At 43.0% G+C, this 18919-nt stretch overlaps 1 protein-coding gene across 1 annotated transcript in view; it reads right to left on the bottom strand.

The window, feature by feature from the left end:
• The window catches only part of LOC311036403 (connector enhancer of kinase suppressor of ras 3-like), a 96304-nt gene that overhangs the window by 34214 nt on the left and 43171 nt on the right, over positions 1-18919 (bottom strand). The window contains exons 4-10 of the mRNA XM_084045083.1: positions 17760-17847; positions 9352-9393; positions 7115-7234; positions 6828-6887; positions 3900-3968; positions 3191-3337; positions 255-382 (exon numbers count right to left, since the gene is read on the bottom strand). Of these exons, the coding sequence (XP_083901209.1) occupies positions 255-382; positions 3191-3337; positions 3900-3968; positions 6828-6887; positions 7115-7234; positions 9352-9393; positions 17760-17847 (654 nt within the window). The remainder of the gene's footprint in view (positions 1-254; positions 383-3190; positions 3338-3899; positions 3969-6827; positions 6888-7114; positions 7235-9351; positions 9394-17759; positions 17848-18919) is intronic.

Here is an 18919-nt window from a genome sequence, read left to right as displayed (position 1 = left end):
CAGCCTATATATAATTATAGATATGCCTAAAAACCTGCATGTGGAGGGGTAGCAGTTGGCCTCAAGCTCGTTTGTTGCTCGAGTTGCTCTCTGGTTTATGGTAGGATTTTTTTAAAAGGCGGTTTAATGGACCCAAGTGAGCTAATAAAGATGTTTTTGTCGAGGCTAGCACTTTTTTTTTAATCGAAATGGAACTTTCGTGGTGGATTAGAACGAAATATGGTAAATATAAAACTTTTTAATATAACACTCACCGTGGGGTGTAGGGGATGGAGGGGGGAGGAGGGATGTAGAGGTCTAAGATGGCCGGCTTCTCTCTCTTGGTGGATCCGTTGGCGGAGCTGCAGGGAGACTGGGTTTTGATCAGCGAGCTGTTGTTGTTCTGCAAAGCAAGCGGTGGTGGAAAAAGTACTCACATGTTTTACTTAAGTAAAAGTATCAATACTGCAATGTAGAAGTACTCTGTTACAAGTAAAAGTCCGGAATTCAAAGTTTACTTGAGTAAAAGTACAAAAGTATTGGTATCAAAATGTACTTAAAGTACCAAAAGTGAAAGATTTTTGTAAATAGCAGATCTACAAGCTCACAACGCGTCGCATCGCGACGCGTTTTGAGCTTGTAGATTGGCTATTTTCAAATAGCCTAGGTATAAAATAAGGCTAAAGTGGTTAATGTATGTTTTATAATGTAAAAATGTATATCTGCAAAGTAACTAGTAACTAAAGTTTTCAAATAATTGTAGTGGAGTAAGTACAATATTTGCCTCTGAGATGTAGTGGAGTAGAAGTAAAAGCATAGACAATTGGAAATACTCCAGTAAAGTAAGAGTACCTCAAAATTGTACTTAAGTACAGTACTTGAATATATGTACTTAGTTACTTTACACCACTGAAAGCCAGACAAGCGAGACTGGGGGTTAGTTACTCCATAACGCCTGCCTTTCATGCTTTGTGATCATTGACACTAAAAGCTGCAATCCATCACTTTTTAAAAAAATGAATAAAACATTATTTTAACCAATCGGTATGGTAAAGTATGTTAATACAATAATATACACAGCTGCGGTGGTTGGCGTTTGTCTCTCTACGCTTCTATTGTAACATTTAAGATCCCGTGGTCGGGATGGTACTGCATAAAACTCAAAAGGGAATATCTCGCCTTGCCAAAACGGGCCCATAATGACATGCCCAAAATAGGGATGCCCAGATTAAAGTTGTTCATTATTCTGACATCCTCATATTAGTCTCTCCTCATGACTGCATGATCGGGCCCCTCAAAACAAACGTCTTGGTGCGTGAGCATATACATGATACAATATTATATCAGGCAATATTAACAACAACAAAAACAGCAACAACAACAACATCGAGTGCAATATATCGTACCCACAGTTTGGCTTCTTAAGTTTCCAAACTGGGACTAAATATGTCTCTCCACACATGTGGCAGGTCCTATACTGTAAGTGCACGTGTGTCTCCTTGAGTATAAACCCCCCCCTTGTCTGGGGGGTATGGAAATATTCTAAGAAGCAGTCCAAAATACCCCCTAAACCATACATTTAAAACCACACTCATTTACCAAGGTTGTGCTAACCCCAACACTCTGGTGAACATTGTGCGACGGTCTAAAATCCACTGCCATTCTGTTCAGACCTCAAGATAAGTGCTAAACTACTGCATACCGATGGGGTTATGTGTTTATATGCGGCGCCTGAATGCCAACATAATATTGATGACAAATCCTATTCATTCAGACATTCTGAGGGCTCGAGGATGATCTAACCTTTCCTGTTTCCTGCCCTGACTAACATACTACAGGACTATCTATATATCACACGGATCCCGAATCTCGGTGTGTGATCTGTCTGTGTTTAGCCTCCCGGTAGCGTCTTATCGCACCCAAACTAAGATGGAGAGCTCGGATATCCTTGACGCTCCTTGTTCAAAAACAAGGCTCGAGTAGCAGGTTGACATTGGCCACCTTTGTGAAGAGAGCCTCTTTGTTTATCTCCAGAAACCCCACTCCTGATCTGATATCGCCTGATCTGCTGCTTTCTCAGACGCTAAAGCGGTCTCTCTTAAGAGGCATGACAGGGCCATGTCAGAGCCTGTCTCGGGTTACTAGCGCTATTGTTTCCCCGCGGAGCAGCGCCCTGTTAACGGGACTCAGGTGCCAGAGAAAGGCGGCTAAAAGCTGAGCCAAGTGTAATTTGTTCACACGAGGGAGAGCCGGCAAATTGGATTACAGTTACATAACTTTGTTAACGCGCAATTTATCTTGCGGGCCACTGTCGAGACTTCATTTCCCTTTGAATAAAATTTGTTGGGGGGAGGTTTTGACCCTTTCAAAGAAGGTCAACTTAGACCCCCATCCCCATGAATTATTCTAAATTCTCTTGTCGTGAATGGAGTTTACATGATCGAAACCAAAGCAGTTCTTCCTAAATCTATCTAGACCACGGGGGAATTCCCTCCTAGTGATACCATTCTGTCTGTGGTGTCCTGGGACTATTACTCTCACACAACACGGTCATATCTATCTCAAGGGTTACCAAACCTTTCAGGCCACGACCCCCCCAAAATAATCATATTTGAACAGGGGAACCCCCACCCTGACAGGCACTTGGAATTGTAGGCATTACATTTAGTTTGACTCGGTTCCACAGATGAATATTGTGAAAATATTCACAATATTTGCTACAATTTCACAATGGTTGCCTCTTTCTTACGTAATATTTGACAATTTGAAATTAAAAAGGTCCTAAAAGTCATTAAATCTTAAATCTTAGATCTTAGAAATGTGCAGATACCCTGTATACACTTATACTGTATGTTGGTTTGTTTACCGTTGAGTGAGAAAACAATGTTGCACATTAAGCTAATCATCTGGGGGACCCCCCAAAATAATTTGGGGACCCCCAGTTTGGGAACCACTGATCTTTCTGACCTCAGACACACTGAACGACATCACTGGATCCTGTTTGTTTACTGTATTTCTCAACACGACAAAACAAGATGACAAACGACTCCCATGTTGGGAGCAGCTTCTGGCAGAGTGTTTGTCTCATGCTTGTCCCAACTTGCCAGACTGATAATTGTTGGATAATACAGACACACAGCCTTCAGTTGAAACTTCAACAAACAACATGGTGTGTGTGTTTGTGAGTGCGTACACACGTGTGTGTGTTTACCTGTGGTACTGGGGGCTTCCAGCGCATGTTCTTTAGAGGGGCAGGAGTGAATCCCGTCGTGCCAGTGGGTCTCTTTTTAAGGAGTAGAACAACACCTTTGGGGTCCTCCCTCAGTTTGCCCACCAGGTACTTCAACTGCCAGCCCACCTGAAAAACACACACACACACACACACACACACACACACACACACACACACACACACACACACACACACACACACACACACACACACACACACACACACACACACACACACACACACACACACACACACACACACACACACACACACACACCGTAAAGTCAAGAAAGAGGCAAGTGTTCCTCATCACAATGTCGATGATCACAATGACTCAAAGTTGTCCTGAAGATTTTATTTTCCATGACTGTGTACGTAATAAATGTTTTTCATATCGTCTCTGTTGGGTGGAAACTGTTGGGTCCAAAACTGCTACTTTTCGATTCAAATTCAAAAGTATTTCGAGCTTGTGGATGTGTCACTTTTGATGCTTTTGTGTGACGCTGTAGTATGACCTGAAGTAGGGCATTCATTTTACGAAAAAACACAAGCATATGGAGACAAGAGGTTTTTGCCTATATACAGCAACGATATACTGTTTTCTAAAAGCCCATGTGGTCCCAGCTTTAGTTTAACTAAAGTGAATCTTTATTAGTGAGAGAAGAGCGAAGGGGGAGGAGCTGCTCACCACAGTCTGTTGGTTGACCTGGATCACCTCGTCACCAGCATGGATCTTCCTGGTCAGGTCTGCCGGGGACTGAAGAACAACACAGAACACAGTCAGAGGTCAGCACGAGACAAACCCTGTTTGGTCTTTAGTCTCAAGGACAGTCAAGGACCCCCAAATTGGTATGTATCTGGCCGCGGACCCCCATCTAAAAAAGGTTTGGTGCCAGGGACCCCGAGAAGAGAAGATTTGTGAGATAAAAAAGAAAGAATAGCACGTGTACAAGTGATGCGCTAAGCTTGTAGATCTGCTATATTTGAATAGCCAACGTATACAATATGGATAAAATGGTTGAAATGATTGTGATGCTGTATTAACAACATTTTGCTGGGGACCCCCCGGACCCCACTTTGAGAACCACTGGCATAGACAACCAGTCACTTCTTTGTCACCTGACAGCGAGGAGTTTCACCGGGAGGACATAAAACGTGTGTGAAGGGAACACGCCACCCCTCTCCAGTTCCACTTCCTGCTGAACAGGTGCCATGCTGACCAACCTGTAGCAAAGCCTTGTATTAGAGAGTTGCGTCACCTCGGGGGCAGAAAACAGCGCCGCTCACGTGGTTCATGTAAACTTGAAATAGTGACAAACGCTCATAGACTCCAGTGCATTCCGTAAACTTCCGGTTCAGGGCTTTGCCACCATTCGCCAATAGAAGGCTCTGTAAGAAGACTGGCCCGATGAAGTGAACGGAGGTGTCGGCTCTGACCTGTAGGATTCACTGCTAGCGCGAGGATTCAATCCTCCCACTACCGACCGACCGGCTTCCCAGCCGCAAACACTTGTTTTCTCAAAGGTGTCTTGTAGCAAAATCATAAATCATACGACACAAATTATGAATACGAGTGGCACTAAAGATGTCTGTGTGCAGATGTCAAACAGGATTAACCAGCAGTCACTGATGATGAATCAGGTCGTGATTCATAACCACAGCGATGCCCGGAGGTTTGAGAATCAGACCGTACGGCTGTTATTCACCGCCAGTCTGTCTCTGTCGCCGGGGGTGGGGGTGGGGTGGGCGGTGATGGGGGGGTGAAGCCGGTTGTTGGGAGGTTTAATATGCTGTGATTATCAACGGTTAATAGAAACAGTTTGCTTTTATTACAGAGGAGTATGTCCTCAACTCCCTCTCTCTCACCTACGCACGCACGCGCACACGCACGCGCGCACACAGACACAGACACACACACACACACACACACCAGTGTTGACTTCGTCGACTAAAACTATATCGAAAAATGGTGGTCGACTACCTTTTTTCACTGAAGAAAACTAAATGAAAACTAGATAAAAACTAAGCTACGTATGATGACTAAAACTAAGACTAAATGTATTGACCATTTCGTCAACAAATAAAAACTAGACTAAAGTGTTAGTGAGGGACGAGTGGAGAAGAGATCCAGTAGAACTAAAAGACGAGTCATTTTATGTTTGGTTGCGCTCGGGTGTTGCACTCTGAAAATAGCCGATCTACAAGCTGACAACGCGCCGCAACATGTTGTGAGCTTGTAGATCGGCTATTTTCAGCATGCAACCAAGTGTAAAATCAGCCATTACGTTGCCATCAAGGCACCGCCAAAATACATTTTAGTCGACTAAATCAACTGTAGATTTAGTCGACTATAATCGCATGATATTTAGTCGACTAAAACTAGACTAACAGTAAAACATTTCAGATGACTAAAATATGACTAAAACTAAATGGAATTTCATTCAAAAGACTATGACTAAAACTAAATCAAAATTTGCTGTCAAAATCAACACTGACACACACACACACACACACACACACACACACACACACACACACACACACACACACACACACACACACGCACTCCACAACAGAACTGATTGAGCTCTGGGTCATGTGACAACATGACCATATGACCACTCTAGAACAAAAGGAATGGAGTGGGGGTTGGAATTGAAAGTCTCTCTCTCTCTCTCTCTCTCTCTCTCTCTCTTTCTCTCTCTGTTTGTTATTACAAAGTTGAGATATAAGTGGGTTTATTATGAAGAGATGACAATACTGTATGTACATTTAAGGCCAATGGCACATTGAGTTATTTCAAACCTCTTAAAACTGAGACGTTTAGATTTAGCTGAATATAAAAAAAGGAAAAAAAAACAAAATCACCCCATAGCATATTGGTTCTCAAAGTGGGGTTCAGGGACCCCCAGGGGTCCTTACCAGGGGGTCCCCAGCAAAATGTGTTAATATAGTGTCACAATAATTGTAAGCACTATTATTTCATACTTTGGCTTCTCAAAAATAGCAGATATACAAGCTCACACATCTGCTATTTTCGAAGTATTTTTGTTTAATCACAAATCCTCTCTTCTTGGGGTCCTCACTAGATATTTTCAGATGGTGGTCCGTGGCCAAATACATGTTAATTTGCTGCCTTTTTTTTAAGGGCTTTTTATGCCTTTATTGATAGTACAATAGGTAGACAGGAAATGGGGAAAGAGAGGTGGGGAGCGACACGCTGTCAGGCTACATTGGAGTAGTGCAAGGACCGCTAGGCCAGCGAGCCAATTTGGGGGGTCCTTGACATGAGAAAGTTTGAGAAGCACTGTCCTTAGCACTCCTCATTCCTTGTATCCCTTCTTGTTGTTTTCTCTGCACTCTATTTACAGTACATGACCACTTACCCTGTCGTGTGTTGACTATAGCGTTCATGACATTTACTCTAACCATGAGCACTTAGTGAGTCTCTCTGGATGAGAGCTGTCTGCTAAACGTCTACATTGTAAATGATGAATTGTAATTGCACTTGTCGAGCAGCTGAGCTGAGATGTTATCAATCCAGTCTCCCTGGAATTTAAAGAGGGAGTGGACGATGGTTTAGAATAGCGTCCCAAGCAGTGTGCAACACACTTACATGTTCTGTGGTTCCTGTGATGACATGTAGACCGTCGTAGGTAGACTTAATGTACATACCCTGCAGACAGAAAAGAAACAGGACAATATTATACCCCTGTCTCCCTTTAAAAGAAGCATGATATTCTCAAAGTTACAGCAGAGAACGACGAACATGCGGAGAATTGGGGTTCACAGTTTGACACATATTGTGGGGCAATTTTGAGCCTGTACCGTACACATGGTGGATTCAGAGTTAAAAAAAACTTTTAAGAATGAAAACAAAATACTAAAATATACACCACTCACCAGGCCCTCCCCAGGCTTGATATTGTTCAGCTGGACTTCGTCCAAGCAAGCCGATTGGCTCATCAGAGGGTCCGAGGTGGTTCTCACGGTTTGGTCGCAGATGCTGTTTAAGACCTTAGACTGAAACACAGGGGGGAAGGCGGGGGGTTAAAGAACTGAAATGACAAACACAAGCTGTTGGTGAACCTGACCCCCACCCCTCTATGATTCTCTGCACCGTAAGGAACGGCAATCCAGACTTATTTTAATGGATAAAATGTTATTTGAACGTTGTTAATACGATATCGGTGGTCGTGTTGTGAGCTTGGAGATCTAATTTCTGCAAAAGCTTTCCCCAGAATACGGACGACATGATGTGACGTCTTGGAGTATAATATTCCAAGCTTTATCATTAATCGATAACTTTGATCATCATGTATGTATGTATGTATGTATGTATGTATGTATGTGTGTGTATAGACATGCACAGGGGGAAGGCCATTAGTGTGTCATTAACTGTTGCTACACATGCACAGAGTATTCAAAACAGTTCTGCACACGCACACATGCACGCACGCAAGTGTGTGCACACACACACACGCACACACTCTATTTGGGACAACAAAGTGTTGAGACAAGCTCATTAGTAGGTCCTTTTCTGTGCAGGCTTGCGTAGGCACGCACGCACGCACGCACGCACGCACGCACGCACGCACGCACGCACACACACACACACACACACACACACACACACACACACACACACACACACACACACACACACACACACACACACACACACACACACACACACACACACACACACACACACACACACACACACACACACACACACACACACACTTCAGAGTTCACTTCAGAGTTCACTTCAGAGTTCACTTATACTTTGTACAGATAGCTGTGATGAAAGGACGGTGAAGAAAGTAAAGAGATTAAAGAAGAGGGGGATGAATGGTGATGAGTAGGATGAAGAGAAGAGAAAAGCAACAGAGGAGACAAAGGATGTGGAGGTCAATCAGGACATGTTGGGTGAGAGAGAGAGAGACAGACAGACAGACAGACAGACAGACAGACAGACAGACAGACAGACAGACAGGTAGACAAAGAAAGGTAGAGAGAGAGAGAAACAGAGAAACAGAGTGGCAGAGACAGACAGGTAGAGAAATATAGAGAGAGAGAGAGAGAGAGAGAGAGAGAGAGAGTGAGACAGAGAGAGAGAGAGAGAGAGAGAGAGAGAGAGAGAGAGAGACAGGGAGAAAGAAAGGGATGGTTCAAAGGAGAGGAGATAAGAGGGAGAGTAGAAGAAGGAGAAACGACAGGCAGAAAGAGGAAATCCAGTGTGAGTCCGAGGAGTCTGGTGAGTGTCAAACAGGAAACAGGAAGCAGTGATTGATGTGAGTGTGTGTGTGCATGTGTGTGCGTGTGCAAATTCCAAATTCCATTCACTCCCAACACATGTGTCACACAATGTTCATGTTACTTTAAACCCCATATGGTTGAGCGGAGTCCCTCAGAGCTCTATGCTAGTGAATTTTCTGTTTTCTGTCATCGTGGGGAAAGCTTTTGCAGAAAATAGCCTATCTATCTGCTATTTTCCTGTGAAAAGCGTTCCCCACAATACGGATGCTGGCGTTTAAGTGGTTAAACCCTATATATATACTTAGTTGACTAGGCGTCCCCATGGCTCTATATCAGGGGTCCGGGACCCCTAGGGGGTCCTCAGAGTTACTACAGGGGGTGTGTGATATGATATGTATTTTTTTTACATTAACCACTTGTACCCTAGCATCCCTATTCCGAGGAGAAATTTAGCCAAAAATAGCCGATCTACTTGTAGATCTGCTATTTTTGGCAAAGAGGTATAGGTGTAGAGGGAAAAAAGAGCAGACCAAGTAGAAAAATAAAAGTTTAATCTGAACCACAATTTTATTGAATGCACTCGTTGTAAGTCGCTTTGGATAAAAGCGTCTGCGAAATGACTGTAATCTCTCTCTCAGCTAGGGGGTCCTTGGCCTGAAAAACGTTGAAGACCCCTGCTCTATATAATTGATTCACTCCTTATTTCCCTCTACACCTGATACTCTTCGGCAAAACATGGAAGAACTCAATAGCAGAGGCTTGTAGAAGAATGTTTATAACCCCCCAGGATAAGGACTCTAGGGTTCATGCGGTTAAAAGACCCTCCCTCATGAGATGTGATGTTTACACTGGGACAAGTGAACAGAACATCTACTCACCACCTCCAGAATCTTCTCCTCCATCTCATAAACAGTACAGTCCTGTGGAGACAAATGAATGACAGTCCCGGGTCAGATAACGGCACCGAGCAGGAAGTACAGTACTGTATATACAGCATTACAGTAAACACAGTGAAGTACAGTATCAGTGTTGCCAGAGTTTGCAAGAGAAAATAAGCAACCAGGCCTATGAAAACGAGCCCAAAGGAAGTGACTAACACATCACTTTAAACTCATATACTGTACATCGGCTATTTGAAAATAGCCGATCTACAAGCTCACAACGCGTCGCGATGCAACGCGTTGTGAGCTTGTAGATCTGCTATTTTCAAAAAAACTCTTGGGAAGGAAAGTGAAAAATGTGAAATATTTTTAAAGGAGCTACACCATGAATTTAAAAAATAATAATAATATTTGATATCATATTGTTTATGTCCCTCAAACGTTTTTCAAAAGGTTTGAGCCTAAATCAAGCCTCAGATATACTCATTCCAACTAACTTCTCTCTGGCTTATAAAGCACTTTCACCTGCAATACCACATTGTCCTGTTTGGCACGGGGCGCTATTGAGCCAGTTTGTATGCATGTCATGTCCTGGTTCTGTGTGGAAAAAGTAAAAAAAAAAAAATAAGAAAACATTTATAAAAAAAAAAAAATGAAAAAAAAAAAATATTATTTTTTTTGGATTTTTTTTTTTTGGTTAGAACTGAAAAACGGGAGGAATTGTTCCCAGACGTGACGTAGGGTGGGGGAACAAATCTGACGGACTGTTTTCAGACCAATTTACATGAAAACCACATATAGCCTATGAAAGCCTGCATGCTCGAAGTCGGGTATTTGTTGGAACAGAAGAGAGGTGGGGGAGACCAAAAACATACAAAAATGAAGAAAAAGTTAAAATTCATGGTGTAGACCCTTTAAAACATTTTAACAACACAAATCTGGTACGTGGGTCCCTGGCACCATTTTTTCCAGATGTGGATACGCGGACAAATACATATTAATTTGGGGGTCCTTGACATGAAAATGTTTGAGAACCACTGGTTTAAACAACAAGCAAGCCCAAATAAGGAACTACACTTTAGAAACAAGCCCAAAAAAAACACAAACCACTAGCAATATTCACAAGCGGCTTTACAGAAAAACAAGCCCAAAGTCGCTTATAATAAGCGGACATGGCAACACAGTGAGGTATACTGTGTGTGGTGGGTAAATAAAGATAGAAGCAGCTTTCCACAGAGAGGTGAAGGTTTTTTAGCCACAAACCAACAGCTTCTAGATTGAAATTACAACTCTTGCCTCTCTGATTGTGACAGATCGTAATTATAATAACATGGAGTTACTGTCAACTTGTATAAGGGTGTGTAAACAGAACGTTGCATCACGCGTTGTGCGGGGAGGGATTGTGAAAAAAGCTGCAATCCGGGAATTTAATTTTAATGAACAAAACGACATTTTAACCGATCTATATGGTAAGCGTATGTTAAGGGATCAAAACATTCTCTGTTCCTTCCTATACTTCCTCACAGACAGGAGCCAGATCCTCTCTGACACTGAGTGACAACGATGGGATCAATGGGTACCAGATGACCGTATATAGAGGGATTCTGTACCAAATATGTTCACATAATTTGAAGGTTAGCAGCACATGATGTGATTTTACACGTAGCGTATTGTAAAATAAGTTACATTGTTTTGTTTCTCAGCCTCTACTCTTCAAAAAAATAAATATTTTTAGTTATTTCTTTTTGTTTTTTTGTTCTGCTTTAGTCATTTATTCATCCACACACCAGAGATCTATTTCTAAAGAAATATGCGGTGGTGTGTGTTTATGAAAGCTGTGCCAAAATTCTTTCCAAAACCACCATCATAGGGTCCTTGGCTGACTTCTGGAAATGTATTGGAAAGGAGAGTTATGTTTTTTATTTTATTTTATCACCATTAAGTCATCTGAGACTTATAATAGTTTTTCCTCTATTATTAGTTCATTCTCGATGTTTACATTGGCGTTCCATTTAGTGTACAGAAAAATGTGGGGAAAGTCACGTGTATATTTATTATTATTATTACTCAAAAAGAGCTCGCACATTAAAACAGATCTTTTCAACCGTGCGTGCCTGCTCGGCGCGGTCGTAAATATTATTTAGAGAACTGGAGGAGGATAGGATGAACTCTGTTTTGAAGTCCAGCCATTCCTCACGGCCGTGTGTGGACACGGCAGCTAAATCTTCCTCGACGCAAACACACAGCGATGGCGTGACGGCGGCGGGGGCCAAGTGTGTTGTGAACACACTTTAAGACACTCCTCAGCTGGGTTGGAATGCGTGCGAGACCGTGACCATGGAAATATGAATTTGGTTTTGCTGGCACGGCCCCCACCACGGAGTCTGCACAATGGATTTAAAATAAAGAGCAACACACAATAACAGCAGGCTCCATCCATAGACAGACACATGCCTCCGCATGCATGTCACCACTGTGATGAGGCTTACAGACAGTGTTGCCAGATTTGATTGTGAGAGAAGCAACGCAGGTCTGGGAAAACAAGAAGCCAAAAGAAGCGACTATAGCCCACGTGCGCACTTTAAACCTAATTACTGTATACGTCGGCTATTTGAAAATAGCCTATCTACAAGCTAACAACGTGTCGCGTTGCGACGTGTTGTGAGCTTGTAGATCGGCTACTTTAAAACAAATCTTGGAAATAAAAATGTGTAAAATTTGGACGATTTTTGAAACACAAACAAAACGCAAACAAATCTGGTACGGGGCTCCCCATTTTCAGTTGGGGGTTAGGGCCAAATACATAATATGGGGGTCCATAACATGAAAATATTTGAGAACGACTGGTTTAAATAATAATAAAAACACTTAACAACAAGTACACTTTAGAAACAAGCCCAAAAAAAAACAACAACCAATATTTACAACTTTACTGAAACTTTACTGAAAAACAAGCCCAAAGTCGCTTATAACAAGCGGACATGGCAACACTGCTTACAGCTCTGTTTCTCCTTTGTGCCAGCGAGTTAGTGACTCGTTAGGTAGGACCCTCTGGGAGTTAATAGACTGGTTTAACCACTTTCAACCTGGCGTCCCTATTTTGGCCATTAGTAATTACATATCATTATATAGGCGAAGATTTTCAAAAAGTTAAAAAATGTCAAAAATCTGATATTTTTAGCTTTGTTTGAAATTCCCTGTAATGTTTTAGAAAAACAGTGCATATGGCTGATCCACGCTGCTGTGAAACCGTCCTACGATGAGGTCCTTAAAATAGGGCCTCAAGTGGTTAAAGCGGCTTTCTTTTGTTATTGGCAGATCTATATCACCTGTGTTTTGACTGATGGTGGCCCTTTAGGGCATGCACCGCATACATACAACCATATACCACAACCAACCAGGCACGGGGGTCCTCAGGAAGCCCCAAGGGGCCCCACAGCAGCAGTGTGCGTCCCCCACCAGCCACCACCCCCAGAGCCCCCCCTTCACCCCCCTCTCTCACCACCACCGACAACACAGTTGTCAAAGGGAAGGCTGTTGCCTCAGCTGTGTACAGACCAGCTGTGTCGGGGAACCCTTGCAGGAAGCCAGGGGCTGAGCCCTGCAAGCTGACAGCCAGGTCCAGTATTAGCTGTTCCTTCTTCTCTGCTCATAACAACACTAGAACCAACCAGAAGAACCGCTGCCTCTGCTCACTGCTGTTGCTTGTATTTGACCTCCAGAGAACCCCCGGAGATGTAATCGCAATATATCCCCACAGTACAGTACAGTACAGCTCCACTCCAGCTGGAGAGAGATGTGGGTTGAATGTCTCTCTCTATCCTCCAGATTCCTGGCTCTCTATACCGGTTGTTGTCAAACTTTACATTTACTCAGGTACTGTATTTAATTTACAGCTGGCCATATCAGCCCTGACAAAAAAAAAATGTCATTTTGTTTTTTAAAACAACAATGCCAGACACCAGAGAGGCTGAAGTAAATTTTCAGGGACATTCATTTTTACTAGTTTATTTCCATTTTTCTACTCCACAAATATTGTACCTTTTACCCCACTACAATTATTTTGACAGCTTTAGTTAGTAGTTACTTTGCAAATTCTTATTACTACCCAATTCTATACGAAAATGTGCATCGCAATACTTGTAACAGAGTATTTATATTTACATTACGGCATTGCTTCACTTAACACATTTTTTTAACAGTAGGCCTACTTCTTCCACCACTGCATCTGGAGGGAGTATAAGGGCCTGTCTTTCTGACATCCGGTTATCCATTTATCACGCATATCGTCGCTGTCGGACAGAAACCTCCTATCTCCATATTCTAACTTTTTGTGTATATTCGTAAAATAATGCCCTATACTTGATCATACTACAGCGTCACACAAAAGCATCAAAAGAAGCAGATCCGCGTCGCTTCACGCCACGCTTCGAGCTTGCGGATATGCTACTTTTGATGCTTTTGAATTTGATTCCTCAAAGTAACAGCTTTGGACATATGAGGTTTCCACCCGACAGAGACGATATATGAGCGTTTCATTCCATTCAGCTCCATACTTTTTAACCCATTCAATCCAGTGAAGCAACTCTGTTATTTTAGATTTCTTTCACTATTCAAAAATAGCAGATATACAAGCTCATAGCGTGGCACTCGGTGTCGCACTATGAGCTTGTAGATCTGCAAAAATGTTTTAATCGTGGAAAATTTGTGCAAATCTTTGAATGTATATATTTTTAAAGCAAACATTTCTAACTCAAATCTTTGCTTCTGGGGGTCCCTGGAACAAAATATTTTACAAATGTTCGCTTCAAAATATATTTAAAGATTTGCACAAATTTTCACGATAAAAAAAAATAGCAGATCTACAAGCTCATAGTGGGAGAGTGCTGCACTATGAGCTTGTAGATCTGCTATTTTTGAATAGCCAAAAATGACAGAGATGCGCTACCGGACTGAATGGGTTAACAGAGTGATGATGTGATGTTGAAAAAAGAAAATATGTTCCATGAAGAGGAAGTGAAGACACAGTACAGAGCACTGCACACTGCACACAGGGGGCGGGGGATCAAGGGGAAACGGCGCTCTTTGAAACGCCCTCTATCCCCAGAAAAAAACACGGAGGATGAATGACCCCTCACCTAACAAGTCATCTACGATGGGCCGCCATGTCCAGCTTTATGGCTGCGTGTCATTGTGCGCTCTACAACACAAGCTGCATTCAGGCAGCAAACATAAATCTAAAGTGTTCCTAAAAGCGCTGATTCTTGGCTGAAGTTCATGAAGGAACTTGTGACCTGACGCTGGCCCTCCCCCGTCGTTAAAACGAATGGCTGTGGCACGCCCCCCCCCCCCCTCAGCTCTCATTCATCAATGTATTGTAAAAGAAGGATGGCTGGAGGGGCTTAAGGAAGGCGTGGCTATAGTCTTGACACTGGCATGTGAATTAGCATGTATTTTTCATACATGATTAGATTTCGCCGTGCAGTACTTAGTTGGCACAAAAGCTATGGAATGGTCTGCGTTTCTATGGCGCCTTTTATCCACACTCTTTACAATGGTAGTTCTCATAGTGGGGTCCTTGGGGGGGTAGTAATAGTAATAGTTAAGACAGCATCACAATAATTGTAACCACTTTATGCAAAAATAGCAGATGCACAAGCTCACAGCGAGCTTGTACATCTGCTATTTTTTTTTCCCTGGCAAACCCTTTTCAGATGGGGGTCCGTAGCCAAATATATATCACTTTGGGGGTCGTTGACATGAAAAAGTTTGAAAACCACTGCTTTACAACATGCGTTTACATGGACCAGTAAGAGGTTCAGTGCCTTGGTCAAGGACACTTTGACGTGGAGGAGTCAGGAGGATCGAACCCGGGAACCTTCTGGTTCTTATAGGCAAACCGCTCTACCTCCTGAGCCATCCCGCCGCTCTTTTAGACAAATCCCTACTGGAAGTTAACTGTAAATCTGGAAGTGATTATTTGACTGATAAGCGTGGAGAGACACATCGCCACTATTTCTGATGTTATATTTTCAGGTTTGGAGTGTATCAGCCAGTAAAGTTTTATGGTAATTCCAATGAGAGGTTAAGGTAATCCAACGAGAGGCCCCCGCTCACAGCTGCTGGGCTAAAGTGACCGCTTATACTTCTGTAAAAGCTGCTTCAGCACGGTCACCTCATGCAGGAGCTCATTCTTGCTCGGCGCTGCACAAAATGTCTCGACATCAAACGCCAAGCGTGGGAAATATATACCCCTCCACTTCCCCCAGGAGAACTGCTAGGGCTGAGACCCTGGCAGTAAATCACCAGAGTCGATGAAATCCCAGACATCAGCAACAGGCTCTGCTGCTGCTGGGAGAGGAATTCATTTTGATGCAATAACCCTCAAGAGAAAAAACTTGACACCGTCGGTCTCTCGCCGTTCACTGCCGGCGTGAAACACCGTACCTCTTAACCCATTGAGACCTGAAGCCGATTCTACATGTCTCCTAAATCCCAACAGTTTCCTGAAAAACTTATGCTTCTATATCAGTGGTGCTCAATCTTTTTCATGTCAAGGACCCCCAAAATTATATGCATTTGGCCGCAGACCCCCATCAAAATATTTTGTTCCAGGGACCCCCCAGAAGCAAGGATTTGAGATAAAAAAAAATCGCTTTAAAAATATATATATTCAAAGATTTGCACACATTTTCACGATTTTTCAAAAATAGCAGATCTACAAGCTCGTAGCGCGGCACTCTGTGCCGCGCTACGAGCTTGTATATCTGCTATTTTTGAATAGCCCAAAGTGTAAAATAATGCTTTTTTTAGCTCAAATCTAAAAATGACAAAGTTCCAGGTCTTAATGGGTTAAACCCAGGTGCATGCTGGACTGGTCACCATTCTTAACAAGTAAACTACAGTTTGGGCGCGTTCGAAAATACAGCACTGAGCGCACTGGCCAATACAAACTAATAGGCGAGTGTGCTCCAGTGCGTAATTTCCGAACGCACCCTTTATGTTACTGGAGGCGAGGACTCTACGCTGCTTTATTTGTTTTTCGGCCGAGCATGCATCGCTGTCAGGCAGAAGTTTTTTTCATAAATGAATGCCCTTCTTCGTCGTACAAGAATGTTCATTTTGAAAGTGAAAGTCTGTCGGTGGGTTTTATCAATATTTAGCCAGTGATAAGTATTAATAAGAGCTTGTGACTAATAATAACTACACTGGATCCATAATAGGAACACTGGTTATTCTTTTTTTCCATTTCCTGAAAAGTAACAAAGTTTTGAACAAGGTCTCTGCACCGATTATATATACACACACACACATTACCACGCATAACTAATTCTATAACTGACAAGAATAGACTGCAAGCTGCCTCCAAACATAATGCCAAAACGCAACAGATGGAGAAGACGTTGGAATGTGGAGGATACGTGCCGATGCTCCGAGAGTCAGATGGACCGCCTCCTCAGCAACGCATTAAAACCCCAACGCACAGGAAGTGCTTTCAGACCGGTGTAGTTGCTTATTTGGGCTTGTCGTTTAAACCAGTGGTTCTCAAACGTTTTCACGTCAAGCAAAGACCCCCAAATTAATATGTATTTGTCCACCGACGTACCAGATTTGTGTTGTTAAAATGTTTCCAAAAAACATTCAAAATGTTTAACTTTTCTTCAAGATTTTCTTTAGATTTTCTTGTTCATCGCGAACAACAAGATTTTCTTGTTCATTGCGACATCGCGATGCGACGCGTTGTGAGCTTGTAGATCTGCTATTTGCAAATAGCCAATGTATATTATGTTTGCAGTACTCGTGTGGCCTATTGTCGCTTCTTTTGGGCTTGTTTTCATAGACCTCGTTGCTTATTTCTCTGGCAAAATCTGGCAACGGTGTTTCAGACAGCCCCGGGTGGTGTGTACCACCAACGTGAAGCATCCCGTAGCGGGCGGCGAAACGGGAACCACATGGTCCCAAAGGGAGCCTATGGAATGTTAGCAGGCAACATTTTGAAAGAACGCCAGGGTTCTTTTATGAAACAGTAAAAAAATACAAAAAAACACAAACACAAAGCTGCTGATTACGGTTAAACGTCCTCCCCCCGGCGGGCGCTACGGGGGGTCTCCTCCTCACTAAGGAGGAGGTCTCCTCATTAACTAACAGAAGCAGAGAAAAAAGAAGTCCCAAACCAAACATCAACAACAGGCTGTAATGTCTTTAGTTTAGACTCTTGGCTTCAGACTTCACTTTTCCACAATCCCATGTGTCTATGACCTCAGGCCGGTCTGCCTTAGAGTGGAAAAGAGCGCGCGCGCGTGCGTGCGTGCGTGCGTGCGTGCGTGCGTGCGTGCGTGTGTGTGTGTGTGTGTGTGTGTGTGTGTGTGTGTGTATGCTGGTGAGCTAACAAGCGTGCAGCAGACCTGTTGAACTGTGGTGGTGAGATCCAAACACAGCTGAATGATCTTGTTCTTGGTGGCTGTGAAGTCACTGATCCCTGTCAGCGGAGTCCTGCACACACACACACACACACACACACACACACACACACACACACACACACACACACACACACACACACACACACACACACACACACACACACACACACACACACACACACACACACACACACACACACACACACACACACACACACACACACACACACACACACACACACACACACACACACACACACACACACACACACACACACACACACACACACACACACACACACACACACACACAAAAAGACACAACAACAGAGAGTCAGTGACAACAACCACAAAGCATGTGGACACTAGGCCAGACGGAATGCCATTTAATATGGTCTCACATAACAACACGACCCTGTTGTAAATATAGAACAACAAACCCGCTTGGTATATTTCCCCCAAACCTGTCAAGCAGTTACCAAAGTGGAATGCAGCAATTAATTTCACATTAGAATAAAAAGTGGGCAGCATATACTTCAAAAGAGGTTTTTGGCTTTTCGTTTTTTCAGCTTTCTGAAACCGAAGAAGTTCTCTGCGGACGAAGTATGTACTTTTTTTGTTGCTTTAAGCGCATCTGAGTGCTTTAGTTAAGACCCCGCTATAATATCGTGATTTTCTTTTACGGCATGGCTCTGCAGGAGGCTGGCCGTCTATGAGAGGGTCGGTCTGTGTGTGTGTCCTTCTATGTGTTTTTTTCAGAGCTAATCTTGCAAACCGCTGGACCGATCAGGGCCAGATTCCCTGTGCAAGTACTTATCGTTGCTGTCGGGCAGAAACCTCTCATCTCCACATTCAAACTTTTTGTGTTTTTTCGTAAATTAACGCCTTACTTGATCATACTACAGCGTCACACAAAAGCATCAAAAGTAGCAGATCCGCAAGCTCGAAACGTGGCGCGAAGCGACACATTTTGAGCTTGTAGATCTCTTACTTTTTCCGTTTTTGAATTTGAATCCTCAAAAAGTAACAGTTTTGGACATATGAGGTTTCCACCCGACAGAGACGATATGCTACCTGCTTGAGTAACATAAGTCACATCTACACAATCCAAGACCAGGGAGGAACTTCATACAATATGTCTG

The sequence above is a fragment of the Gymnoscopelus microlampas genome (assembly GCF_963454915.1).
Source record: "Gymnoscopelus microlampas genome assembly, chromosome: 20".
In the NCBI taxonomy this organism is placed as follows: Eukaryota; Metazoa; Chordata; class Actinopteri; order Myctophiformes; family Myctophidae; genus Gymnoscopelus; species Gymnoscopelus microlampas.
This window is presented reverse-complemented; position numbering and strand designations above follow the sequence as displayed.